General features: G+C 37.3%; 2 protein-coding genes across 7 annotated transcripts; one reads left to right on the forward strand and one right to left on the reverse strand.

Moving 5' to 3' along the window:
* Positions 1–564: 564 nt before the first annotated feature.
* cops7a (COP9 constitutive photomorphogenic homolog subunit 7A) lies at positions 565–11,552 on the forward strand. Of its 2 annotated transcripts, XR_007829383.1 has the most exons (9): positions 565–676; positions 1,458–1,580; positions 3,568–3,643; positions 3,903–3,991; positions 4,203–4,405; positions 4,479–4,584; positions 7,796–7,965; positions 10,964–11,064; positions 11,215–11,552. XR_007829383.1 is itself a non-coding variant. In XM_051131189.1 (8 exons), exons 2-8 carry the CDS (start codon positions 1,458–1,460, stop codon positions 11,252–11,254), a joined length of 807 nt encoding a protein of 268 aa, XP_050987146.1. In that variant the 5' UTR covers positions 565–676; the 3' UTR covers positions 11,255–11,552. The 2 variants fall into 2 exon arrangements, 1 of the variants encoding a protein (XP_050987146.1); XM_051131189.1 differs by lacking the exon at positions 10,964–11,064.
* Positions 11,553–12,766: 1,214 nt separating this feature from the next.
* On the reverse strand, positions 12,767–25,653 carry pianp (PILR alpha associated neural protein). 5 transcript variants are annotated; one of them, XM_051131193.1, is made up of 6 exons: positions 25,293–25,653; positions 24,837–24,889; positions 24,252–24,521; positions 23,621–23,699; positions 19,509–19,628; positions 12,767–17,303 (listed from the first exon to the last, which is right to left on the reverse strand). In XM_051131193.1, exons 1-6 carry the CDS (start codon positions 25,295–25,297, stop codon positions 17,282–17,284), a joined length of 549 nt encoding a protein of 182 aa, XP_050987150.1. In that variant the 5' UTR covers positions 25,298–25,653; the 3' UTR covers positions 12,767–17,281. The 5 variants fall into 5 exon arrangements, with proteins under 5 accessions (XP_050987150.1, XP_050987147.1, XP_050987151.1 ...); XM_051131190.1 differs by having other exon boundaries at positions 24,252–24,607; XM_051131194.1 differs by lacking the exon at positions 25,293–25,653 and adding an exon at positions 25,113–25,285.
* Positions 25,654–25,697: the final 44 nt, after the last annotated feature.

Genomic DNA, 25,697 nt, shown 5'->3' on the forward strand with positions numbered 1-25,697 from the left:
GTAACTCAGTTACTAACTCAGTTACTATTTGTGAGAAGTAACTAGTAACTATAACTAATTACTTTTTTAAAGGTACGTGCCCAACACTGCATACACCCTATAATAACGTGCAGTAAACGGTAAAACTGTTTGCACTACAAACCAGTGTGTTCATAATTTAAGATAATGCGTTAAAATTTGTGTAACTAATATTAACACTATTAACTAATATTAATTATTAACACACCAGTCTAAATATCAAGCAGTAAAACGAGCTGTTTTATACAGATAAAATAGCTGGACGTCAGACCCATAATATTTACATGTTTACATGTTTACATATTTACATATTTAAATGGCCGAGCCCACTCTTACGAGAAAAATAACGTGGATATGAATGTCATTATTTCTTTACAAATTTTTTTAGATTTTAAATTAATGATGAAGTAGTAGTAATAACGTTAGTAGTATTATCTCTGCAGCTTTAACTCTCCTAAGACTTACCAAGAAGCTATAATTCTCATAACCACACGGTGGTGATGTGAGTCCGCTCACTCTCATAATCGCTCTGTGGACACGCCCATCCCTCTACCTCTCCGCCAATCAGAGAGCACGTTTTCATGTCGCAGCACGTTTGCTAACGGAAGTAGCAGTGGCACCACAGTTGACACAAACAACCTCAGTCTTTATAAATAAGGTAAATATGCCGTTTTTCCAGCATGTTTTATCACGCGAAATGTGCTCGCACGATAATATTAAACATTTTAGCGTACTTGTTAAAGTATGCAACGATGCGTGTTTTTATAAGACTTTAATTTACCAACGCAAGGCCTAGTTGCTGGTGTGTTGATGTACTTCATGTGTTACCGGGTGCTGAACACTGAACACGAGCTGACTGGTTTATTGTCTAAACGTATGTTTATTAAAACTGGCCAACAAAGAATCCGTTTAGATAACATTTAACAAAGTAAACATGTACTTACAATCTAATAACTTTGTCGAGGAACACAATTAACACTTTTGCTCACTAATAATACATTGCTGGTTTTCAACAGAGTTGTTATTCTGAATACATGCGTGTTAGTTATTATTTGTAGTCTCTTAAATAATCTCATTGTTTGAAGTGCACTTGAAGACATCTCTTCTTGGCTCTCTCGGAGCTGTAATCTTCTAGTGCACTTGGCAGGCTTGTTTTAATCATCATGAAAGTGCATCGTGCATAACTTCGCCCAGATATTGTAGTTATTTTTACCACGAGCCACCTGTCATATTAAATTCTTGCATCAAAGTGTCGTCGAAAGCATATTGCTGTGGATCAACAGCAATTTAACAAGCCCAATGAAACATGTTTATTGTACATGAGTTATGGAGACTTGCAAGTACAGATTTAATAGGTCTGAACATATTTGTGAAACTTCTACCTCGTGTTTTCAGAAGCTGGGATCTGTGTTGTTTAAACTCTCTTTTTCTTCCTTCAGATGGAGGTGGATCAGCTGTTGTCTCTCTCAGGTTCAGCTCTGGCTCAGGCCATCAGCTCTCTGCTGGAAACCCCAGGCCTTTACGTTTTCTCAGACATACTAGAACTGCCCAACGTCCGTGAGGTGAGTTTTTGTGCTGAAAAATCTATTTCAGTTCAACTTGATGACTTCGCGTGAATTCTGTGTCAAACGTAATTATTTTAAATGGCAGCGCTTGTGTGCCATATTTAACATCAAGGCGATTAATCATCTTTTCAAGGGCTGAGCTGTTTTGTTTTCTTTCTTGATGTGTTTCACCATGGTGTCTAAAACCAAATCCAAGATTTTTGTATTTCCCAATCAAATCAGACTAGTTTAGTATGCTTATGAAAACTTACTACATATAAAAGCTTACTACACTAATCTCATTAAATGAGATGTACAAACACACGCATACTGCATCTGATTAATTTAAGTCTGATCAGTATCATTTTTTATGCTTTGAAAATTTTCACATGCAATCTAAAGTCAGGTTGCAATTCCAAGTTTTTGTTTTCTATTCAGAACATCCCACATATTTGATGCTGGTATGCATTTACATAGACATTTTTATTATACTAATAAACTACTGCTCAAATGTTTGCGATTGGTTGTTATGATTTTTTTGTTTGTTTGTTTGTTTGCTTGTTTTAACATACACTGTCGGACAAAAGTTGCCGTAAAGAAGTCTCTTATGCTCATCAAGGTTTATTTATTCAATCAAAAATACAGAAAACAGTAATATTGTGAAATGTTGTTACAATATAAAATAATGGTTTTAATTTTAATATACTTTAAAATATAATTTATTCCTGTGATGCAAAGCTGAATTTTCATCATCCATTACTCCAGTTTTAAGTGTCACATGATCCTTCAGAAATCATTCTAATATGTTGATTTATTATTAGAATTATCTATGCTTGAAACAGTTGTATTTTTTCAGGATTCTTTGATGAATAAAAAGTTGAAACAGCAGCATTTATTAAAAATATAAACATCTAACAATATAAATCTTTGCTATTACTTTATAAGAATCTTGAAAAAAGTAAAACAGGTTCCAAAAAAAACAAAAAAAAAACTTTAAGCAGCATAACTGTTTCAAGACTGATAATAAATCAGCATATTAGTTTGATTTCTGAAGAACGATGTGACACTTAATACTGGAGTAATGATGCTGAAATTCAGCTTTGATCACAGGAATAAATTGGATTTTAATGTATATTAAAACAGAAAAATGTTATTTTACAGAATAATAATACTTCACAACATTACATTTTTTTCAGTATTTTTGATCAAATTAACGCAGTCTTGATGAGCATAAGAAACAACTTAAAAAAACATTAAAAATCCCAAATGACAGATGTTTGAATGACAGTGTCTGTTTCTTATGCTCACCAAAACTGCATTTATTTGATCCAAAAACAATAAAAAAATATGAAGTATTGTCATTTAAATGAACCTTTTTCTATTTTAAGAAATTTAAAAATGTAATTTATTCTGGTAAGATCAAAACTGAATTTTCAGCAGCCTTTATTTCAGTTTTCAGTGTCACGTGATCCTTCAGAAATCATTCTAATATGCTGATTTGGTGCTTAAGAAATATTTTATGTGCTATTAATCTTAAAAGCAGCATATTTTTGTGGAAAGCTTTTTTAAAAATATTTTTTCAGGATTCTTTGACTAGAAGTTTCAAAAGAACAGAATCTATTGTTAGCTTATAAATGTCGTTACTGTCTTTTTGATCATTTTTAAACTGTTCTTTCTGAATAAAAGTAATCATTTCTTTTTTAAAAAAAAAAAAAAAACATACCAATTTTAATGTTACAAACATGACATGCATATTTATAATACCTTATATTGTTATTATTATATTGGTATTTGCTAGGAATGCTGTAATAAAAACCAATTGGCAAGTCATTAAGGCATTACATGCACACTTCTCTGCCACATATTGCACAGAGATCCCAGAGTACTCATGTAGCACACCATCGTTCCTACAGAGCCCAGCTAAAGTGTTTACCTGCTAAGCACAGAATACTTCAACAGTTTGTCATATCAATCTTTGCCTGCACTTCACTTTCCCTCTCTCTAGCTGGAGACCGGTCCCCACGCTCCAGTGTACCAGCTTCTCAATCTTTTTGCGTATGGAACCTACTGCGACTATAAAGGTAACCATGACAACAAATGATCTGACCAGATATTGGCCCCCTGAGGCGGCAGGTTCATTCCCTGCTCTCACTCTGAATGAGACTGTATATGCTGCCCTTTGCCTTGCTAAATAAGTTAACTCCTGTGAGGGGGAAGCGGGAGTCTCTGACCCATGTTCTGTTGCAGATTTTACCAGGGCTTTAATATAATCAGTTGTTTTCCTCCCGGTTGCACGGATGGTTATAATGTATGTTAATGTAATGTATGTCTGCCATTTAGAGAGGGCAGCCTCACTTCCTGAACTCACACCCGCCCAGAAGAACAAACTCCGTCACCTGTCAATCATCAGCCTGGCCTCCAATCTAAAGGTAGCGATTCATTAGCACTGTTTTTAATGAGTTCTGTTATGATCAGCACACAGCTGTTAACAATATGGGCTATTAGTGTTATTGACTGCATGATTGACGAAACCAATATTCTCTATCAAACCTTTGTGGTATTATTAGGACAAATTAGAAGTTTTAACTTACCCCAGAGCATACTAATCATAAGCTAAAAATCATCTCTTTCTCTGGATAGTGTCTCCCGTATTCACTACTGCTCCAGCAGCTGGAGTTGAAGAATGTGCGTGAGCTGGAAGACCTGCTGATCGAGGCTGTTTACAGTGATATTATCCATGGGAAACTGGACCAGAGGAATCAGCAGGTCGAGGTAGACTGCAGCATAGGTCGAGACCTGGGCCCCAACGAACTACCCAACATTGCCAACACACTACAGGAGTGGTAAGTGTGTATTTGTGTTTGTGTCAGTATGCTTTTATGGATTCTGTTGCTGATGTCTGTTTGTTTCTCTCAGGTGTGCAGGTTGTGAAGCAGTTCTGTGTGGCATTGAGGAGCAGGTGTCCAGAGCCAATCAGTACAGAGAAAGCCAGCTCAAGGTCAAAGTTCAAGTGGAAACAGAGGTTTGTGTGTGAATCTTCATCTATCCTAAGTGACAAAGTATAAGATAATGTCTTTAAAAAAATGGTTTAAAATTTAATTTATTCCTGTGTTCAAAGCTACATTTTCAGCATCATTACTCCAATCTTCAGTGTCACGCGATCATTCATAAATCAGTCTAATACGTGACCCTGGACCACAAAACCGACTGAGATTTATACATTGTCTGAAAGCTTAATAAATAAGCTTTAGGATAGGACAATATTTGTCTGAGATACAACTATTTGAAAACTTGGAATCTGAGGGTGCAAAAAAATCAAAAAAGTTGGAAAACCGCCTTTAAAGTTGTCTAAATTAAGTTCTTAGTAAAGCATAATACTAATCAAAAATTAAGTTTTGATATATTTACGGTAGGAAATTTGCAAAATATCTTCATGGAACATAATCTTTATTTAATATCCTAATGATTTTGACCCATACAATGTATTTTTGGCTATTGCTACAAATATGCACGTGCTACTTATGACTGGTTTTGCGGTCCAGGGTCACATATGCTGATTTGCTGTTCAAGAAACATTTATTATTATTATGATTATTATCAATATTTCAAACAGTTAAGTAATTTTGTCAGGATTCTTTCGATGAATAGAAAGATTCAAAGATCAGCATTTGTCTGAAATAAAAAGCTTTTGTAACATTATACACTATACCATTCAAAAGCTTGGGGGAGGGTAAAGAAATTAAAAATTTTAATTTAGCAAAGATGCTTTAAATTATAAAGACATTAATATTATTACAAAAGATTTCTATTTCAGATAAATGCTGTTCTTCTGAACTTTCTATTTATCAAAGAAACCTGAAAAAGTCTACTTAGCCGTTTTCAACATAATAATAATAATAATAATACATGTTTTTTGAGCAGCAAATCAGAATATTAGAATGATTTCTGAAGGATCATGTGACTGGAGTAATGATGCTAAAAATTCAGCTTTAAAATCACAGGAATAAATTACATTTCAAAATATATTCAAATAGAAAAGTTATTTTAAATGGTAAAAATATTTCACAATTGTACTGTACTTCTGCTTCTGTTGTTCTCATTTGTAAGTTGCTTTGGATAAAAGCATCTGCTAAATGACTAAACATACATACACACACACACACACAAACACACGTCTGGTTTATTATCCTTGTGGGGACTCCCCATAGGCCCAATGGTTTTTATACTGTCCACACTGTATTTTCTGTCCCCTTACCCTAACCCTACCCCTAAACCTAACCCTTACAGACAACTTTCTGCATTTTACTTTCTCAAAAAAATCATTCTGCTTGATTTATAAGCTTGTTTCCCCATGGGAACCTCAATTTAGGTCCCCACGGTGACACGGGTCCCCATGAGTCTGTGTTGTTAGATCGCTGTCTTCATGCCTAGACAATTAAGATCCAGACCTGGATGCCAGATCCCGCCAGAAGATATCAGTTTGTCCAGTATCAGAACAACTCGTCAGCAGAGAGGTCTAATACCCAAACCCTGTTAAAAGGAGGTCTTGTCTGGTACCCAAAATACCCAAAACACTATTAACAGTCTTCTGTTAGCCAAGAAGTTGACTGAGGAAAAAGCCAGTGAAAGTGAAGAGCAGAAGCAGGAGACGAAGTAATGATGATAAAAAGGAGCAGAGTTTATTGCATAGTCTTAGTTGTGTATGTCTAAATGCTCAGACTTTGTCTGGAGAACATAAATTCAACAAGTATTGTTATACCAAACTGATTCACAACAACATCCCATAAACCTTGAGTTTCCATAAACATTCCCTTGTATCTCTTATTCATGAAGACAAACAGCCCTTGAAGCTACACAGTCATAAGACTAAACAACAATGGAAAAAACATATAAAAAGCAACTATAATATAATATAAATGACTAATCAATTAATGAATAAATAAAATGAATATATAAATGACTATAATGATGATTATAAATGATTATATGATTAAATGGAATAATAAAATGATGAAATGATTAATGATTATAAATGAATAAATAAATGAAGAATATATAAAAAGAAAGCAAAACACAACACAAATGGTTGCCCTGAGGCAAAACACACAGTTTGCATTTGAGGATCCATCCTTCAGTGTGTATTCAGGTTTAGGTCCCCACCAGGATATAAAAAAAAAACCAAACACATATGTGTGTATGTATGTATGTATGTATGTGTGTGTGTGTATATATATATATATATTATATAACATTTTATTAAAAATAAATAAACACGTAATGCCAAACTACTTTAAAAACTAAAAACGATAAAATTCATTCTTTTGAAGCTTTTTTTTTAAATTATGATTTCAGGACAGTTGCATCACCCTGACTTTTTTTTTATTTTAAGCCCCCAAGAATATCAAAATGAATGTCAATTCAGAAATCTAAAGCATGTTAATCATTGAAGAAGTGTCAAGTCATTGTGTATATGATTTGCAGACAAAAAAGCATTACTTAACTGACCCACAAATAAAGGCAGTTTTAGGTGTTTACCTGTTTAATGAGTAAAATTAAACATTTCTGTTTAAGTTATATATAGGTTATATTCAGAATATACTCAGTTTGTGATTGGACTGCCAAAAATTAAATGTTATGGATATTTTTATATTATTTTAATGTTCCATAAGGTTAATAAGGTTTTTTTGTGCAAAACGTCACCTGTTAAGCGACCGAACGCCAGTAGATGGGGCCTATGGTGCAATGATGTATAATTCTAGTTTAGCGTGTTGTTCTGGTGGCAGACATATGCAAATATATTTGCCTGTATGATGTCACCAATCCCTTAATATCCCAAAAAGCAGTTTTTGGAGCTTAATAAATTCTGTTCATATTGAGGAGGAAAATTTAAAGTATGAAATTATATTAAATGGTACAAAGACTCAAAGCAGAAAGATCAAAAAAGATCAAAGCAAATTGGATTTCTCATGTCATGGCCTTTTGAAACGTTTTTACACAAAATTGGATAAATATGCAAAATAACTATGTTTATTGGTTATGGTGATGTATAGCATAATATTGTTTTTAAGTGTTTACTATATACTTATTTTAGTAGACCGTATAGGCCATACTGTGTCGTAATATAGCATGTCGAGCATAGCCTCTTTTCACTGTATGTCTAAAGACTTCATTTTTATTTCACTTTGACAGCTCCAGGATTCAATGACAAGTTTTTTTCTCACATTTTAATTTAGGTATCAAACCTACAAAAAACCCTCAAGGCAAGTTCTGCTTCCCCATCATCTGGCCCCGCCCCTGCTGGAGCAGCATCCAATCAAGATGCAGACCAGCCGGCTGAGCCAAGAGACCCTGCCTCATCTCAGGAACCACGGCAACCAGGAAAAAAGAGTTCAAAGGTCAAAGGGTACGTGAACTACATTTTAGGGTTTACTGCTTCAGAGGCTTTCTATAATGTACTCTATAATGTACCATAACTCTAGAAAATATCAAAGTGGTTTATATTAAAAAAGCCCTGTGCAGTGTTTTGCTATTAAATCTCACGAAGCATAAATCATACATCTCAGGCAGTTAATATTTACTAATGGCATTTTCAACCACATAGAATATGATTTATGAATATTTGTGTGTGCTGTTTCAGTGAGCTTATGTACTGCTTTTTGCCTTTACTTAAGTGTGATGTATAAGAAATCACCCACAGGCTTATAGTCCTAATTAAGCTCCAATGAGTTTAAAATTGTCTCTGTCCTGGTTTGGAAATCTCATGTCAGGATGTGCTCTGGAAAGAGAGGAGCTTTTGATCACCACTGCTTTTTCTTTGTCACTAAAGAATGTCAGTAAAGAAGAAGTATAATTTATTCAGGGCTGATCTGACACAGATTAATCTGAGTCCAAAGCTTTAAAGGCTTCTCAGTGGAGACTCGTCATTAAACTTTCAGGACTATTCCTTGTCCGTGTGGGAAGCTGACGCTAATTTTCCAATAATAATTATGCGATTATAAAAAGATGATTAGGAAAATGCATTAAAGGCATGTCCTGCCTAAGATACACATTAAGATTCACATTTGTGGTATAATAAAATTGGCTATAAAAGGATTAGTTCACTTTCAGAGTTCAAATTTCCAGATAATTTACTCACCTCCATGTCATCCAAGATGTTCATGTCTTTCTTTCTTCAGGCGAAAAGAAGTTGTTTTTTGTTGGAAAACATTCCAGGATTTTTCTCCATATAGTAGACTTCAATGGGGATCAGCAGGTTGAAGGTCCCAGTTGTTGTTTCAGTTTAGCTTCAAAGGGCTCTACACAATCCCAGCCAAGGAATAAGGGTCTCATCTAGCAAAACGATTGGTCATTTTCTAAATTTTTTAAATGTAGATATTTTTAACCACAAATGCTTGTTGTTGGAAATGTCACATGGTTAGTTCTTCATCTGTGTACTTCAGTTCAAAAAGGTAGGGTAGGGTGGAAAAACTCCTATTTTCTTCTCCAAATTCGAAGTTGTCTGACATCGCTGTTTTATCTTTTTTGTGAAGGGTGTTTGACTTTCTTTGCACGTTCGCTTTGTAAACACTTGGTCAGTACTTCTGCCTACGTTATGCGTGACCTTTCCATCCTGACTACATAATGTGTGAAGTCGAGCTAGTGCTAGACAAGCATTTGTGGTTAAAAAGTATCTACATTTTATTTATTTGTTGAAAATGCTGATCGTTTTGCTAGATAAGACCCTTATTCCTTGGCTGGGATTGTGTAGAGCCTTGTGAAGCTGCGTTGAAACTGCAGTTTGGACCTTCAAACCGTTGGCCACCACTTTAGTCCACTATATGGAGAAAAATCCTGGAAAGTTTTCCTCAAAAAATTTCTTTTTGACTGAAGAAAGAAAGACATGAACATTTTGGATGACATGGGGATGAGTAAAATAATCCGGAAACTTTTATTCTGGATGTGAACTAATCCTATAAGGCATTCAAAATTAATGTAAACAGAGCCAGATAATTAAAAGAATAGTTCACCCACAAATGAAAATTTGATTAAAATGTTCTCACTCACAGGCCATCCAAGATGTAGTTTGTTTTTCAACAGAACAGATTTGGAGTAAATTAAGCATTACATCACTTGCTCACCAAGGGATCCTCTGCAGTGAATGGGTGCTGTCAGAATGAGATGATAAACACAGTCCAGTCCATCAACTTGTGAAGTTAAAAGATTTGTGTTAGTAAGAAATAATCTATCATTAAGGCGTTTTAACTTCAAATCATGAGTCCATAATAATAATGCATATCTAAAATATTTGTTTAGAGTTGTTTTTGACTGTTTTCACTTGTAATCTGTGCATATTTCTCTCCTGATTCAGACGAGACAACTTTTCTGGAGAAAGCAATGTTATGGATAGAGGACTCATTTAAAGTTACAAATGTTCTAAAGATTGATTTGTTTCTTACAAACACACTGATTTTTGTAGGGCCGCCCCCTAATAGTCGATTAACCTTTAGTCGATGAGAAGAAAATTTTTTAGTTTAGTCACAGAAAAAAAAAATCCACAAGAAGTAGCAAAGTCACACAGTCCGTGAAGGACTTAATCATTAACGGCTGGTCTATGTAGTAATATAGTACATCGGGCAGGACATCCAAACGCTAGCCTATCATTCATCAACCTAAAATATGGCTTTTCATCTAAAAGATGTATGTAGTAGCAACTGTACTTGGCAGCTCAATCTAATGTTAACCTAGGCGTGAGAAAGCTGGTGCAGTCACTAATAAGATTCTGTGTTTGTTTGTGTGCACTCAGAATAACAACAAAACGTTGCGCCTTTGTAAAATACTTAAAATAAACAGGAATGCGCTTTCTGCCGTCTCGGTCTTTGCGAACTTGAGTGCGAGACTTTAAAACACTCTGTATACTTGCCTTACAGATATGAAAAATATATATAGAGAGAGAGAGTGAAAGTCTACTTTTAAATGAATCAATTCAAATATAAAAAATAATCTGAGATTATGCAATCCGTATGAACCGCATCAACTACTGCAGAGATGACGAGTCAGAGTCGCCGACTTAATCTCCTAAAACGAAAACAAAGAAAGCACTAGTTTATTAATAAATTATTAAAACGTTAATGAAGTCTCCTTGCTGTTTTTCTCTGACAAATTCATAATTATTATGTCTGCTGGTGTGCTGTGGCAAGCTTGCGTTGTGCGCTTATTAGGCTATTTAGGTAATTAAAAGCTCATTATTATGATTTTATGGTTTAACATGTGCGACTAATTGTCGACTAAAAAATCTTTAGTCAAGGGCAGCCTTAGATTTTTGCATCGTAAGACATAGTCATAATCATGTCAATTACTTGTGGATTATTGTGATGTTTTATCAGCTATTTTACTCTTATTCTGATGGTATCCATTCACTGCAGAGGATCCACTGGTGAGCAAGTGTTATAAAGCTACATTTCTTCAAAGCTGTTCCCATTTTTGTTTGAGAAACAAACTCATCTACATCTTGAAAGGCCTGAGGGTGCGTACATTTTCAGCAAATTTTCATTTTTGGGTGAGCTTATCCTTCAACATTCAAATATGCACCATTTATAGCCACAAGGAAAATCACAAGATATCATTATAATGTCAAATTCTCACCTGAGCGATTCTTTCTCTCTGTATTTTTCAGGCTTCGTGGGAGCGGGAAGATTTGGTCAAAGTCTAATTGATCTCAAGCCCCGAGTTCAATCTTCAGTAACCTTTTACTCACAGACAGACATATTGTGGACTGCTTGCTTGGATAGATAAATAAACCAAACATCACTTCTCAGACACAAACCGTCATCATAATTTAACACAGATATAACTTTTACACAACACTGGGTGCGTGTTTCTGTACGTGTGTGCTGTAAATGTCATTTAATTTGACTCATACTCCTTTTCCTTCTCGTGTTTGTTTTGTTTCGTTTCGTTATTAAATCTGGATGTAAATTGATGAAGCCAATGAATAAATGATATCCATCTGTCGCCCTGTGTAGTCTCTGGCTTTCATGTTTCCTTTCCTCTAATGTTAAGTGCTGCTAAATGTTTCGTCTCAATGGGGGCATGTCTGTTAAGAGGTCATGGCATTAATTAGCCACACTTTAATGTCGGAGCCCTGAAATAACATCCCGGTTTCCTCTCTTTCTCTCTATCCCTCTCAGCACATACGCTCTTCCCACCGCTGTGCATGCGAAATGCCCTTTCATCCAGCCATAATGCTTGACTAAGGCAATGTTTCTCTCTCTGTCCTGCATTATGGTCTGTAATGGTAGCGATTAACTTGTGGTAGCCACTCAGAAATGAGTAGAACAATAAAAAGAGGAGAGCGATGATCTACTTTCATATTAACCCCTGCCTTCTCTCTCTTTCTCTATCCACGATCCTCTTTTGCGCACACACCCTCTTCTGTTTCTCTCTATAAATAGTGGTGTTAATTTCAGTCGGTGTGACTGAGGTTCACTGTTTCTCAGTCTCTCAGCTCTGAGCAGATGGGAGCTGTGAACTCTTGCGGCTTACATACAGTGTGTGTGCGTCTGAAGTGAGCGTGTGAAGTGTCTTTGTGTCCCGGTGTTTTGTTGCTGTGCAATGGCTAATGAGTCCTCGCTGTGTCCCTTTGGCCTGGCTGTTTGGCGTGCGTGATTGTATGAGTCACTGTCGTATAGGTAGTCCTTTCAAACACCACACTGAAGAAACACGATTTAAAACACCAGAGATGGCTTTTATTGACTTCATAGTACACTGAATCACATATTTAAGGCAGTGCTACATAAATAATGTGAACCTTCTGAACATATCTCACATGGTGTAGCTTCTTGTGCATGATGTGAAAAATTAGAGAGTGTTCAATCCGCTGTTCCCATAAACTCTAATAGCACATTAGTTTCTTTTCCCTCTCTGATGTAATTTTTTTTTTTCCACTTCATAAGTTACATTGATATTTGAAAGGTGGTGATTATGATTTTCTTGGAAAATACAGCTGACAGCAGAATTCATGTATTTATCGTTTGTCTTTGAATTAAGTGTAAATCAAATGTACACTTGCTCTTCCTTTGAAACAAGCTACAGAGTGCAACAGCCAGGATCTGGAAGCAAAAATCCCATTAATTTTCTCCATAGGGGAATGAATTTTTAACAATAACTTATAAACTATCAAAGACGGACCTACTGTGAGCTATGAGGTTGTTAATCAATGTTATACGTTTCTCTTGATGTGTTCAGCCTGTATTATTGATATTTACTTTAAAAAAAATCATACTCAACAGTGAAAATCTATATTATTCATGATTCTTACAGAGAAGTTTCCAAAAATCAGAGAATCACGATTAACAAATGGTGCCAAAAGAACACTTTAACACCAGCCTACTCCCATGTAGCACCACAAGAACATAATAGAGCCACTCTTCATATGCTCTCGAACTACTTCAATATTTTAGTGTATTTGTAAATATTTCGCAACAAACTTAAAATATGTATTGTTTCTATCCACCTTTTACTTAATGCGTAAATCTCGACTGACTGGAACACTGCTTCATATTTCTGGTCTCTTATTTATAGTCAAATTTACGTCTTTCCATGCCAAAATATAACGTTAATCCTATGAAAATGGCGCCATGGTTTTATAGTTTCATCACATAGTGTGGCAATGACTGTCTTTTTTCAGTAACTCACCTGTCGTAGTTTAATGAACGGGGGAAATTACATAAAGCTACCTGTGGTTAGCTGCAATGAATACAGATGAGCGCACATACACACAGCTCACAAAAGGTGAAGTTCGCAGGAGTCCACGAAATGGTAAGAATACACTTTTTTTATTCAACACAGTATTTTAACTTAAGCGCTGTAAGACGTGCTTGTTTTCTTTTCACATCGTTTACGCAAGGCATAGAGTACAGGACATGAGTATATTTGCTGGTACGCAAAACAAGTACTTTACAGGAATTTCTTAAAGTGATAGTTCACCCAAAAATGAAAATAAGCCCATTATTTACTCACCCTCCAGTCTTCCTTGGTGTATATGATTTACTTCTTTCAGACTAATCCAGTTGGAGTTATGGCACTTCCAAGCTTTATCATGGCAATATGCGATGTTTCTCTTAATCAGTCCAAAACAAGTCCATTAAAGTGCATCCATCCATCATAAAAAAGTGCCCACCACTTCGAGAGGTGAATAAAGGCCTCCTGTAGCGAATCAATGCATTTTTGTAAGAAAAATTTCCATATTCATCTACTTTAATCTAGCTTGACGTAGGACGTCTGTGTTGCGCATTTGCCGGTGAGTCTCGCACAAACCATTGTTTGTTTACGAGAGCAAAAGAAGGACATTTTCCTTACTTTAGCAAAGGAAATTAGCAAATAAAATTCATGACCGATGTTTTGTTTTGCTCTCTCCTACGGCATACGTCCTACGTCATCTGCCTGAAAAGGCCATGTACGACGAGTTGGCACAAGCTCGATTAAAGTGATTCTTGTGTTTTGTATATGTGTATTTTTCTTACAAAAATGCATTGATTCGCTACAGGAGGCCTTTATTCACCCCCCGCAGCCATGTGAGGCAGTTTTTTATTATGGATGGATGCACTTTATTGGACTTGTTTTGGACTGATATAGAGAAACACCTGCCTATTGCCAAGATAAATCTTGGAAGCGCCAGGATAATTTTTAATATAAGTCCAATTGGATTCGTCTTAAAGAAGGAAGTCATATACACCTAGGATGCCTGGAGGGTGAGTGGGCTAATTTTCATTTTTCACACATTTTTATATTTAGTTATGTTTAATTAAGTCAGTTGATCTTTATCCAGTTTTAACATGGATTTCTATGGAGACCAGAACATGAGAGCATCCAAACAGAAGCTAGAATCCATCATGGTTGCACTCATCGGTTACTCAGGTAAAAGGTGAATATATAATCAACAGTTTCATATCACTACATCATTTTTATTAGGGGTTCAAGCATGTAGGACACGTAACGAGTGGCCAAGGATTAGCAATCTCCATGTAAAACTGATCATGTAGACCAAAACCTAAGTCGTGGGGACTTGAAACTTGGAGGGATGGTAGTACTGACACCGCCTACAGTGTCACCAAGGCTCACCCCATTTGGCCTGACTGGGGTGCTACAGTGATCAAAAGTATGAAATTGCTCATAATTCCTAAACCATCAGTTGCAGGCTCAAGAGTCTTATGTCGTTGGAATCCTTGGCTCACGCCAGACAAAACACACACATCTGAAATTTTGGGGTGTTTTCTGGAATTTGGATTTTTTTTTAAATCTACTTTTGCGAACTATTCCTAGGTTTTCCACCTGATCGGAGCCAAACCAGTGCAGGAAGATTCCCTGGAGAGTGAATATCAATAATTATCAAAAAAGTCGCAACAGGGACACCAAAACGTTCGAAAGGGGCAGGGCCAATTTTAGTAAAATGCCTATAACTTTACGGAATGAGATATCTTCATCAAACTCAGAACACTTATGAAAGAGCTCAGTCTGAGATTACAGGAAAAAAATGGAGCTTGGCCACTTGGTGGCGCTATAAGAGGGAAAAACCATAAAAATGGCTATAACTACGCAACCATTTGTCCTATCAACATGTAAATGGCTGTGCACAGAAAAAATATGAACAAATATGGGCGATGAAGTTTGAGCACCTGTTAGACAAGGTTAACGGTGGCTCATCGGAACAAAACTCAGTGGGCCTGTTTGACTCGTGGACCCAAAGGTATGTAAGAAATTTGAAAGAAATATCGCATTTTTTAGGGGCGTAAACAATTGTGCATTGCGCGGTTTTAAGTACATACACGATATTCTTATCATTTGATAGAACTTCTCATTCCAGACAACTTTGCCTCTAGAACCGCTGCTGTCAATCAAATTGTTTGTTAAACGATTGAGAAGGTGTAAAAAAAAAAAACCACTGAGAAGATCTGGAAAAAAACACTGCAGGACAATTCTCTGTCATAAATGTCATAAATTCTCTGTCATAACAGTCATAAATGTTAAAAAAAAAAAAAAAAAAACATCATATTGCTATGGCAAATTACCTGGATTTGCCAAAACTGTTTTTGTTTTGTTTTTTCATCATTGATTTAGGTGGCTACAGGCTTGCTACAAAATGTCTTTTTTCATATGTACTTAAAAGTCTGAAAGCACTAGAACCCCGGTAATTGCTGCTTGCAGCTATATTAATTCAATAGTCATTCTTTCCCTCAAGAACACCGTTAAGTACACAGTCTTGTACCTTCGTCTTTTTGTCTGACTTTCAAATACTTTTTTGCTTCAAATTAAAAAGTCAGTAATGATGTGATTCACCTTGTAACTGGTTGATTTGGTTCAGCTTATAACTCTTACAGAAAGATTTTTAAAATCCCTATGAGAAAAAAACAATGGGAAAATACTTCCGAAATCAAGGCCGCTGAGAAAGTGGGCAGACGCTATTGCACTCTATTGGACAACATTAATCACTGATTAGCCAATTAGCTATCCACGCATTGATTTAGCAAATTTGCATTCAGTCTGGCTCCATTCCAGAAAGACACATTTTTACAACTGTCCTTTAAAACGTCCTTCCTCAGTATTTCTTTCATTATTAAATTTGTCAAAATACAGAAGTAAAATCGATAGCAACATTGACTTCAGAACAGATTTAAAAATCTTTCTATCGCCTAAAAACCCAAACCCTCCTGATAGTTGCGGTTCATAAACAAGAAACCCCAAGCTGCCTCGCTAGCCATGGGTTGTCAGCGTGGCAATACATCAAACAAACTTGTGTGGCATGTTTTTTAATCACTTATCAAACTAAATATGCCATGGAAGCGCTAAGCTTATTTTTCAATATGTATTCATACATTGTGCTTTCCATAAACTCATGAAAACATCTCACACATCAGCCGCTGTGGTAAGTGCTAGCTCTCTGCTGACCAAAAAAGACCCCCGAGATGAAACATGATGGCCATGATATAAGTTCAACGCTAATAAGAAGCATAACAACACACTTTGAATAGCATTACGTAGGTTTCACGAACACCTCCTCAACAGATGTTGAGGCGAATTTACGAAAACGTCCGTCAGATAATTAGTGTAAATTATAAGGTAACACTGCAGAGGTGTTTCCAGATAGCTGTTTTTATCAGCTGACGTCATTGCAGTCTGCTGTTGCTATGAGACACAAAGCCATATGAAACAAAACACCATAAACAAATGATGTGAATTATATTTAACTCTTCAAAATAACTGCAGTCATTCATTAAGCTCAAATAAATGCTACACAAAGTGCGATAAAGGCAGCGGTAGGCGGCTGTAACCTTTGTATGCATGTGAGAGAGGCTACTGCAAGCATGTCACGCCGGTTACTAAATTAATGACTACATACATCACAGCTTATTCCAGGATCAGAAGCTAATGATTGTTTTCATGGTAGAGGACATAGCATTCCCGGAGCCCTTGTGAATGGCTGCGTTGAGCTAATGAGAATAATACTGTACAAACGGCACTGGAAGAAAGAGGTACAGCCAGAAACGAAGAGCCACTGGACCACAAAACCTCACGGTCTCCATCAGAGTGTCCAAACAGATGTATTCATCCATATATCCACATGTGTCTATCTACATGTTATGTACATTCGGATGGCTCGGCCACTTGCGTTCGCACCGGCGGCCACACCAAAGTCTGTTTCGTGCCCGCGGGATTTGATTATCATGCTCGGAACAGTCAGCTCTTCAAAGATTGACCACTGGTATCCTGCAGCATGGGGTAAAGAGATGAAGAAAGAGACGGCAAATTAAATTAATAAGAGTCTCACTCTATTATCGAGTGTGAGATTAATTCTGAAATGCACAGAGCAGCAGGAAGGGGTCTGATTTCATGGATGGCACGCTTTCGTTCACTCTCTGCATCTCTCCTGTTGAAATATTCACAACAATTGAGGAAAAACCACAACAACAACGCCTAACTGGCTGCTTTGTATTGCAAGCCAATACCACTGATCTAACAACGCTAACATACCAATTTCCACACCATTTTCACAGAATTAGCCGAACATAAAAGGTATCAGCATTTCTAAATTTAAAAAGATCTTAAATTCATTAATTGAACACATTTTTTTTTGCACATTTTTAAAAGAATCTGACCAATTTTGTTAAAAAACTAAGAAAAAAATATAGATTAAGATTAATAATGTAATATTACTATTAATTGTAAAGTTAACTTACAAATTAAATATTAAATAACATTTTAAATTTTTATTTTTTACATCTACATAGCTAACAATGTAAGCTGTGTAGCTGCAGGAAATAAAATACTATCTATATATATATATATATATACTTTAAAAAGTACATTTAAAAAATAAGTATATTTTATATTACTTCACTAAATGAGTTAATGGAAGAAGAATAATGTAATATTACTATTTATTAAAAAGTTAATTTCTAATTAATTATTTTTTAAACATAATAACATTTTTTAAATGTATTTATTTCCATACTAACAAGATCTACAGTAACAAAAGTACAAGAAAAAGCATGAAAAGCTTAGGACTTTCCTTGTTTTGTTTTTGTTTAGTTTTGTCATTAAATAACTTTATGAAGTAATAATAAATACACTACCGGTCAAAAGTTTTTGAACAGTAAGATTTGTAAAGTTTTTTTAAAGAAGTCTCTTTTGCTCACCAAGCCTGCATTTATTTGATTCAAAATACAGCAAAAGCAGTAATATTGTGAATTATATTTACTATTTAAAATAACTGCTTCCTATTTGAATATAATTTAAAATGTAATTTATTTCTGTGTTAAAATCTAAATTTTCAGCATCATTACTCCAGTCTTCAATGTCACATGATTCTTCAGAAATCATTCTAATATGATGATTTGTTGTTCAAGAAACATTATTATTATTATTATTATTATTATTATTAATATTTAAAACAATTGAGTACATTTTTTCAGGGTTCTTTGGTGAATTAAAAGATCAAAAGATCAGCATTTATCTGAAATAAAAAGCTTTTGTAACATTATACACTATATTTAGCAAGGATGCTTTATATTGTTCAAAAGTGATGATAAAGACATTTATAAAGTTACAAAAGATTTCTATTTCAGATAAATGCAGTTCTTCTGAACTTTCTATTTATCAAAGAAACAGAAAAAAATTCTACTCAGCTGTTTTCAACATAACAACAACAACATCAACAACAACAATAATAATAATAATAATAATAATTATTATTATCAGAATATTAGGATGATTTTTGAAGTTTCATGTGACTGGAGTAATGATACTAAAACTTCAGCTTTAAAATTGCAGTAATAAATTGTGCATATATATATATATATATATATATATATATATATATTTCTTATATATGTTATTTATCAAATAAATGCAGGCTCGGTGAGCAGAAGAGACTTCTTTAAAAACATTACAAATCTTACTGTTCAAAACCTTGACATGCAAACATGCTGTATATTTTCCACTTACAGTTTAAATTATTATAACAAAATAAATATTAAATCTTAAAATTATCATTGTTAAATGTAATATTAATACATGGGCTAATGCACAACCATTTTATCTATATACATACACACTGTAATTCCTAGTCTTTCCCCCAACAAACAACAACATTCAAAACTTGTTCTGAGATATTTAGAATTATACTTAGAATACTTTTTGACCTTTTAATAAGGTTCCTCAGACACCCAGACATGATTTTAAACAAACAAATCAGTCATTTAGTATAGGCTAGCCCCTAGTTGTGTTTATTTATTTGTTGGGAACATGTTCTTTTATTTATGTTGTTCCCTCTGACAGGGCTTACCAGTCTTGTTATCTCTGGCTTTTCCTCTCTTACAACACACACACACACACACACACACACACACACAGAAAGAACTAAAACCAGTCTTGGCACCCTGTCCCACAGGCTTACAGGCACACGCACGCTACCTCTCTCTGTCGGGGAAGGATGGAGTGCTGTGCAGTGTCTGCCTGCTGTCCTCCTGAGCTATGGAACGAGGGATGGCGAGGGAGAGAGGCGGCGGGCGCTGGGAGAGACTCCGGTCGTAACTGAATGAAAGAGAGAGAGAGAAGGAGATTAGGACGACAGCCAGTGAACGAATCGAGGATACAGACACTGAAGAAGGTGAGAAAGAGGCATGAAAAGAAAGATTAAAGAGTATAACGGGAAAGAAGGCAAACACTTCACTGACACTGACGGGAAGTTCATTCACTCACTGGCTTAATTTAATAGACTGCCTTCAGCGAGAAAAACAGAGCGGGGGAAATTAAAGCGCGCGAACGAGAGAAAGAGAAAGAGAAAGAAAGAGAGAGAGGGAGAGCAGCTAAAATATTCAGTTAAAATCATATTTGTCCAGCAACCATGAGGAAGACAAAGTGTCGCAGACACGGTGTGACGTCCCATGTAATATTAATACCCCACACCGACACGCACTTATCTTCAGTGACTCAGGAGTGAGTTCACTCCACCTCTGCTCTGATGGGATGACGGACGGAGGGCTGGGGGTTGTTAAATGAGCGCGAGGGTGTCTGTCAAGGCAAGTGTGTGGAATACAGAGATTAATTGCGGAGATGTAACTGGTGTATGCAATAAAATCGCCCTCGGCTCGCTCAGATGAACGTCGGTCTGATCTTGTACGTGAGCGGCGGCCGCTTCACATTAACATAAACCTACCGGGAGTTCGCGATGTGACAGTTTTAAACCTCTCAATCGATCTTACAAACAAGCTCACAAACATTCCCATAATGTCTGATTTGTTGTACCTGCACTATTGCTTTGCCGCAGCATAAAAAAAGAACGTGATTGGTTGAAGCAATCCGAATCTTATGAGAAAACATTATTATTTTATGGGTTGGCGATTTCGTATATGAATTTGTGATCCGTACAGAAGCATAACATTTTTGGAATGTAAAGTGAAGGCCCGCACCGAAGCCCTACTTAACTTAGTCTAAGTGCCGTGCTGGTTCGAGTACTGTCTGCAGTTTTTGCTAGCAGCATGTACGACAACACATGTGCGGGAAAAGAATCTGAATTTGCCTATTTGAAAGTACACTTTGAAAGGCTTGCGTGCGCTGTGCGCGAGATGAAGTGAAACATGGAAAACTAAGTGTACCTGGGCCTAAAACCAGACCAGGCTCATGAAAACACGTGCTTCTATATACATTTTTGCAACACTGCAATTACGTTTCCACTGGCACGTAGCGAGTGCAGCGGAGCGAGCGTTTTTTTAATAATAATTTCTATAAAAGTTGATCTTAATTGCTCGTGCGGTGCATTATGGGATTAAAAGCGGTGCGGAGAAAGCGGCTGAGGGTGTCAAAAAGGTTGAGCATTCCTCGACTTTATGCAAATCTCTAGCGAAAAACGTTGGGCGACAACCAATTGTTGTTAAAAGTAGGCAATACAAGATTCTGACGTATGTTTCCAAGTGTTTGCCGAACTGGTGGATTACTGAGCTGAAATTGCTTCTCCTTGAAGTTATTTGTTTTATTTAGGGCTGTCTCTATAGGCTACGTTTCATCATTTTGAATTTTAAGTTGTACCTAGATAGCGCCAATAAAGTGTTTCGTTTGCAAACCGCAGTTAAAAGAAGAAGATGAAATGCAACAGGGTGTAAACCATGTTTTTAGAGAAGTGTTCTGCCCTAAATTTGACGCACCATTGCGTAGTGAGTGCAGCTGAGCAATCGTTTTTAATTAATTCCTATAGAAGTTGATCTTAAACGCTTGCGCAGTGCATTATGGGATTAAAAGCGGTGCGGAGAAAGCGGTTGAGGGCGTCAAAAAGGTTGAGCATTCCTCGACTTCATGCAAATCTCTAGCGAAAAACATTGGGCGACAACCAATTGTTGTTAAAAGTAGGCAAGGCAAGATTCTGACGTATGTTTCCAAGTGTTTGCCCAAGTTGGTGGATTACTGAGCTGAAATCGCTTTTCCTTGAAGTTATTTGTTTTATTTAGGGCTGTCTCTATAGGCTACGTTTCATCATTTTGAATTTTAAGTTGTACCTAGATAGCGCCAATAAAGTGTTTCGTTTGCAAACCGGAGTTAAAAGAAGAAGATGAAATGCAACAGGGTGTAAACCATGTTTTTAGAGAAGTGTTCTGCCCTAAATTTGACGCACCATTGCGTAGTGAGTGCAGCGGAGCAATCGTTTTTAATTAATTCCTATAGAAGTTGATCTTAAACGCTTGCGCAGTGCATTATGGGATTAAAAGCGGTGCGGAGAAAGCGGTTGAGGGCGTCAAAAAGGTTGAGCATTCCTCGACTTTATGCAAATCTCGAGCGAAAAATGCCGGGCAACAACCAGTTGCTGTTAAAAGAAGGCAAGGCAGGATTCTGATGTATGTTTGCAGAACTGGTGGATTACTGAGCTGAAATCACTTCTTGTTGAAGTCATTTGTTTTATTTGAGGTTGTACCTAGATGGCGCCAATAAAGTATTTAGTTTACGAACCACCGTTAAAAGAAGAACATAAAATGCAAACAGGATGCAAACATTGTTTTCAGAGGCATGCTCTGCTCTAAATTTGACACCCCCCAAAGTAGTGGCGCTGTAGCGTTGTCAGCAGCACTAAGTGCAGATTTGACGCTCTAGTGGAAACACACCATTACTGCATGTTTTGCGGCAGATTCAAAGCAGAATGTCTAGAGGGTGGCGTTAAACATTTAATATGTGACCGTGGCACATTTTTATTAAGTTGGTACAGGCACGTATTGCTGAGTTTTTATTACGCTGCTTGAGGTGCGTATTACGGCTATTCAGAACTCAAATATCCAGGGACTGTCGCTAAAGGTTAATGCTCTGTCGGGTTGGAAATATCCCCTGCACCAAACCCAACCCTAAACTTACCCGATAGTGTTAACAAATGCAAAAGTGATATAAAAACGCATTTGTTGTTGCAACGGTGCTATTTTAACTTCTTTATGCGGATTTGAGCTGTTTTTTCGAACCATAGTTTCCGTAGTACCGGAGCTCTTCATCACTCAAGTCTAACTCCATATAGCGTGAGCTTTTACTGCCTCTGGTGTTAATTTCAACTGGAAACTGCTGTGCTGTGATTCGTACATATAGGTATGTTTTTTTCCAGTTTTGCAGAAATGTATATAGAGGCACGTATTTTCAATCAGCCTATGTTGCCTAAAACATAACCGCTAGTTTTTGCAAACACATGCGGTTGACTCATGCACACTAGAAAGTTTCCAGTGTCCACTGTCTGCACTTTTTCTCTCCGGAAGTTATGGACGATAAAATGTCTTAAATTAGAGTTGTGGGTGTTTTTTAACCCCTTCAAACAAGCAGTTGTCTGTTTGTTGTTGCACTCTTGTTGTTCTGTCTCTTCTGTTTCTTTATCAACTGTGAAATAACAGGCCTTGCCAAAGTTGCACAGCACATACCCTAGTGTAAATGAAAAAACCAAAGTATGCTTTGCCGTTGGTACAAAAATGGTCAAATATGATTCATACAAATTAGCCACCTATTTGTCAAAAACATAAAATAGTTATGAATTGCCATGAGAATGTGTTGGCTGAAGAGTTTGACACGTTCCAATGGAAGCGAATTCAGGAAGGGAACATTCTAGCATAAACTAAGGCAGGTAGTAATAAATCACACTCATAACCTGTCACCCCGTGTTTATAGTTACTCTCAGGATGATATGGGCCGTTCCTCAGCTCTCTATATCATTTTAATGATCATCTATGCGATCGAATGCTGCCGTCCAAGTAAATATAAATGCATTCCTGTGCCTGATGGCCCTCTAAGCTCTGGGCTACATTTCTAATTAAACCAGCACAATAAAACACTGTAAGGTGTCCACATGGTTAGTGTCTGCAGAAGTCGAATATCCATAGACGGCATTTTTAACAGTTCTGCGGGGAACTCTTACTGAACAGCAGAACCCTCGACTGAAAGTTTGTGGAAATCTGTGGTGTGAAGCCATTATGACACACTGACTGTTCAGTCACTCACACATGGAAGCAAGCTGTCTCAGGGGACGTATGACAAAACCATGCAGGCAGAGGAGTGGTGAAACGTCTCACCAGAGTTTAGCAGAGATGATGACCGCGGAGAGAATCAGCAGAGATGAAATCGTCACCGTCACATAAAACTGTGGGTCCACTGAGGAAAGACAGAGCAGAGGAGACGAATAATCAGTGAGGGGACACTTCGAACAGACGTTTGAATTAAACCCATGTGATGTTAAATTCGACTTTGAATTGGAATGATAAGAAGAGGATATGCTGAACCGCAATCTTGAATCTATCTTATAATTGTAAATTCTGGCCTCTTTGCTAACTCAATTCAAACGCAAGAACTGAACTGGATTTTCAAAACTCATTCCCAGTTTGCTTCCAAATGGCCCACATCCCTATAAAAAAGCAATTAAAGGGAAACATTAAGATGTGGAAAAACTGAAGAAAGACTGAGGGAAGGCAACAAGGAGTCGTTACAGGAGAGAAGAGCGAGAGAAAGTGTGGGGGCGAAACGGGTGGGCAGAGTGTCATAATCAGGTAAAATTGTATTGATTGGATTGATGCCTGCCTCCTGCTCAATGGGGGAGAAATCTAAGCTCTCCTCAAGCAGATTTTATACTATGAGGTACCAGCATGAGCCCAGAGCCCTGACGGCGATGCGGCTCTCAGATAAAGAACTCATTTCACGGATACCAACCTTCTTCAGTGTCCTGCTCTTCTGTCCCTATCTTGTCCCTCTCTCCCGTAGTCGGGCGTTGAGTTTGATTGGCGGACGCGCTTCGGCGATGCGACCAGTCCTCGGGCGTAGTCACCCTCAAACTCTCCGTCTCCAGACTGGACAGGAAGTGATGGGTTTCGTCCTCCAGGGGTTGCGTGGGACCCCAGTCCACTGCCCAGAGCTGAGTGGTGCTGGCCTGCGCCGTGACTGGCATCTGCATTTCGCCCAACTCCTCCCACTTCCTGTCATCTGTGTCACCGGTGGCAGTGCAAAAAATTACAGTGACCAGCAGGAAGCTCCAAAGAGGAATGAATCCAATGTGGGGAGAGATGGAGCTGGGGGGAAGGAGAGACAAAGCAACGAAAAGACGGAAGGAGGGATTGAAAAGGAAAAGCTAGAGATTGGAAAAAACACATAACTGAGAGAGGCGTGAATCGAGCACAGATGGAAAGAGACTTAAAGCAGAAGCTGATGCAACCCAACGGGCTGCAGGAAACTAACTGGTCAGCTCTGAGAGCACAGTGCAACCAAAACAGTCTGTTCGGCGCTCTCGCTTTGCCTTACCATCGCTCCATCGCTTCAGCCTGTTCACTGACTCCTCGCCGCTCCGATCATCTCTTAAAAGAGAATGACACAAATAGAAGGATGAGAAGAGAAACAGCGCTGGAAGGGGGAGGGCTCAGTCTTGACACTGACTAAAAGACCACAAACAGATGGATGTAGTGGAGAAATACCCTGCTGGCTCTGAGACAACACAAATAAAAACACACACATATATGCATGCACACTCATCAAGAACCAAACCTCAAGATTTACAGAAAAGCACACATGCGAACACACCTGTGGATGCGTTCCCCCACGTTAAGCCTCTTCCCGAGCCGTCAAACAAAACTCAACATCTGTATCCAGATTTACGGCACGCTCTGACTTCCAGGCAACACTCAAACACAAATACACCTACACGCACTTGGAAACATGCAGATTGGAACTCTCAAGACAGATATCGGCTCACATGCCTACCTCATGCCACTGAAGAAGGGAGTGGGAGAAAGGCAGAACGCCTGGAAGTGGGGAAAAGCATTGGTTGCCGTAGCGACAGAGACATGTAGAAATTGTGCGAGTGAGAAATAGAGTGCGGAAGAGGGAGGGAGAGAGAGAAAGAGAGAGAGAGCGTGAGCCAGAGGAGGGAGGGAGGAAAAGAGGATTGGAGGAAAGATTGAAATACTAATTATGCATCTTAACTGGTTCAAATTAAATAGGCAGCAAGAAGAAAATAAATGAATTTTGAAGGCGAAAATAGCCGGACGGAAGAAAAGAGGTGGCTTATTAATATTCCGAAGACCGGTTGAAGTAAATAAAAAGTATTCGAGGCAGCGGCAGGAAAATCGATATACATTAATGTAGCGTTGGACGGGAGCCCTACAT

This window comes from Labeo rohita, chromosome 16, assembly GCF_022985175.1.
Source record: "Labeo rohita strain BAU-BD-2019 chromosome 16, IGBB_LRoh.1.0, whole genome shotgun sequence".
Taxonomy (NCBI): Eukaryota; Metazoa; Chordata; class Actinopteri; order Cypriniformes; family Cyprinidae; genus Labeo; species Labeo rohita.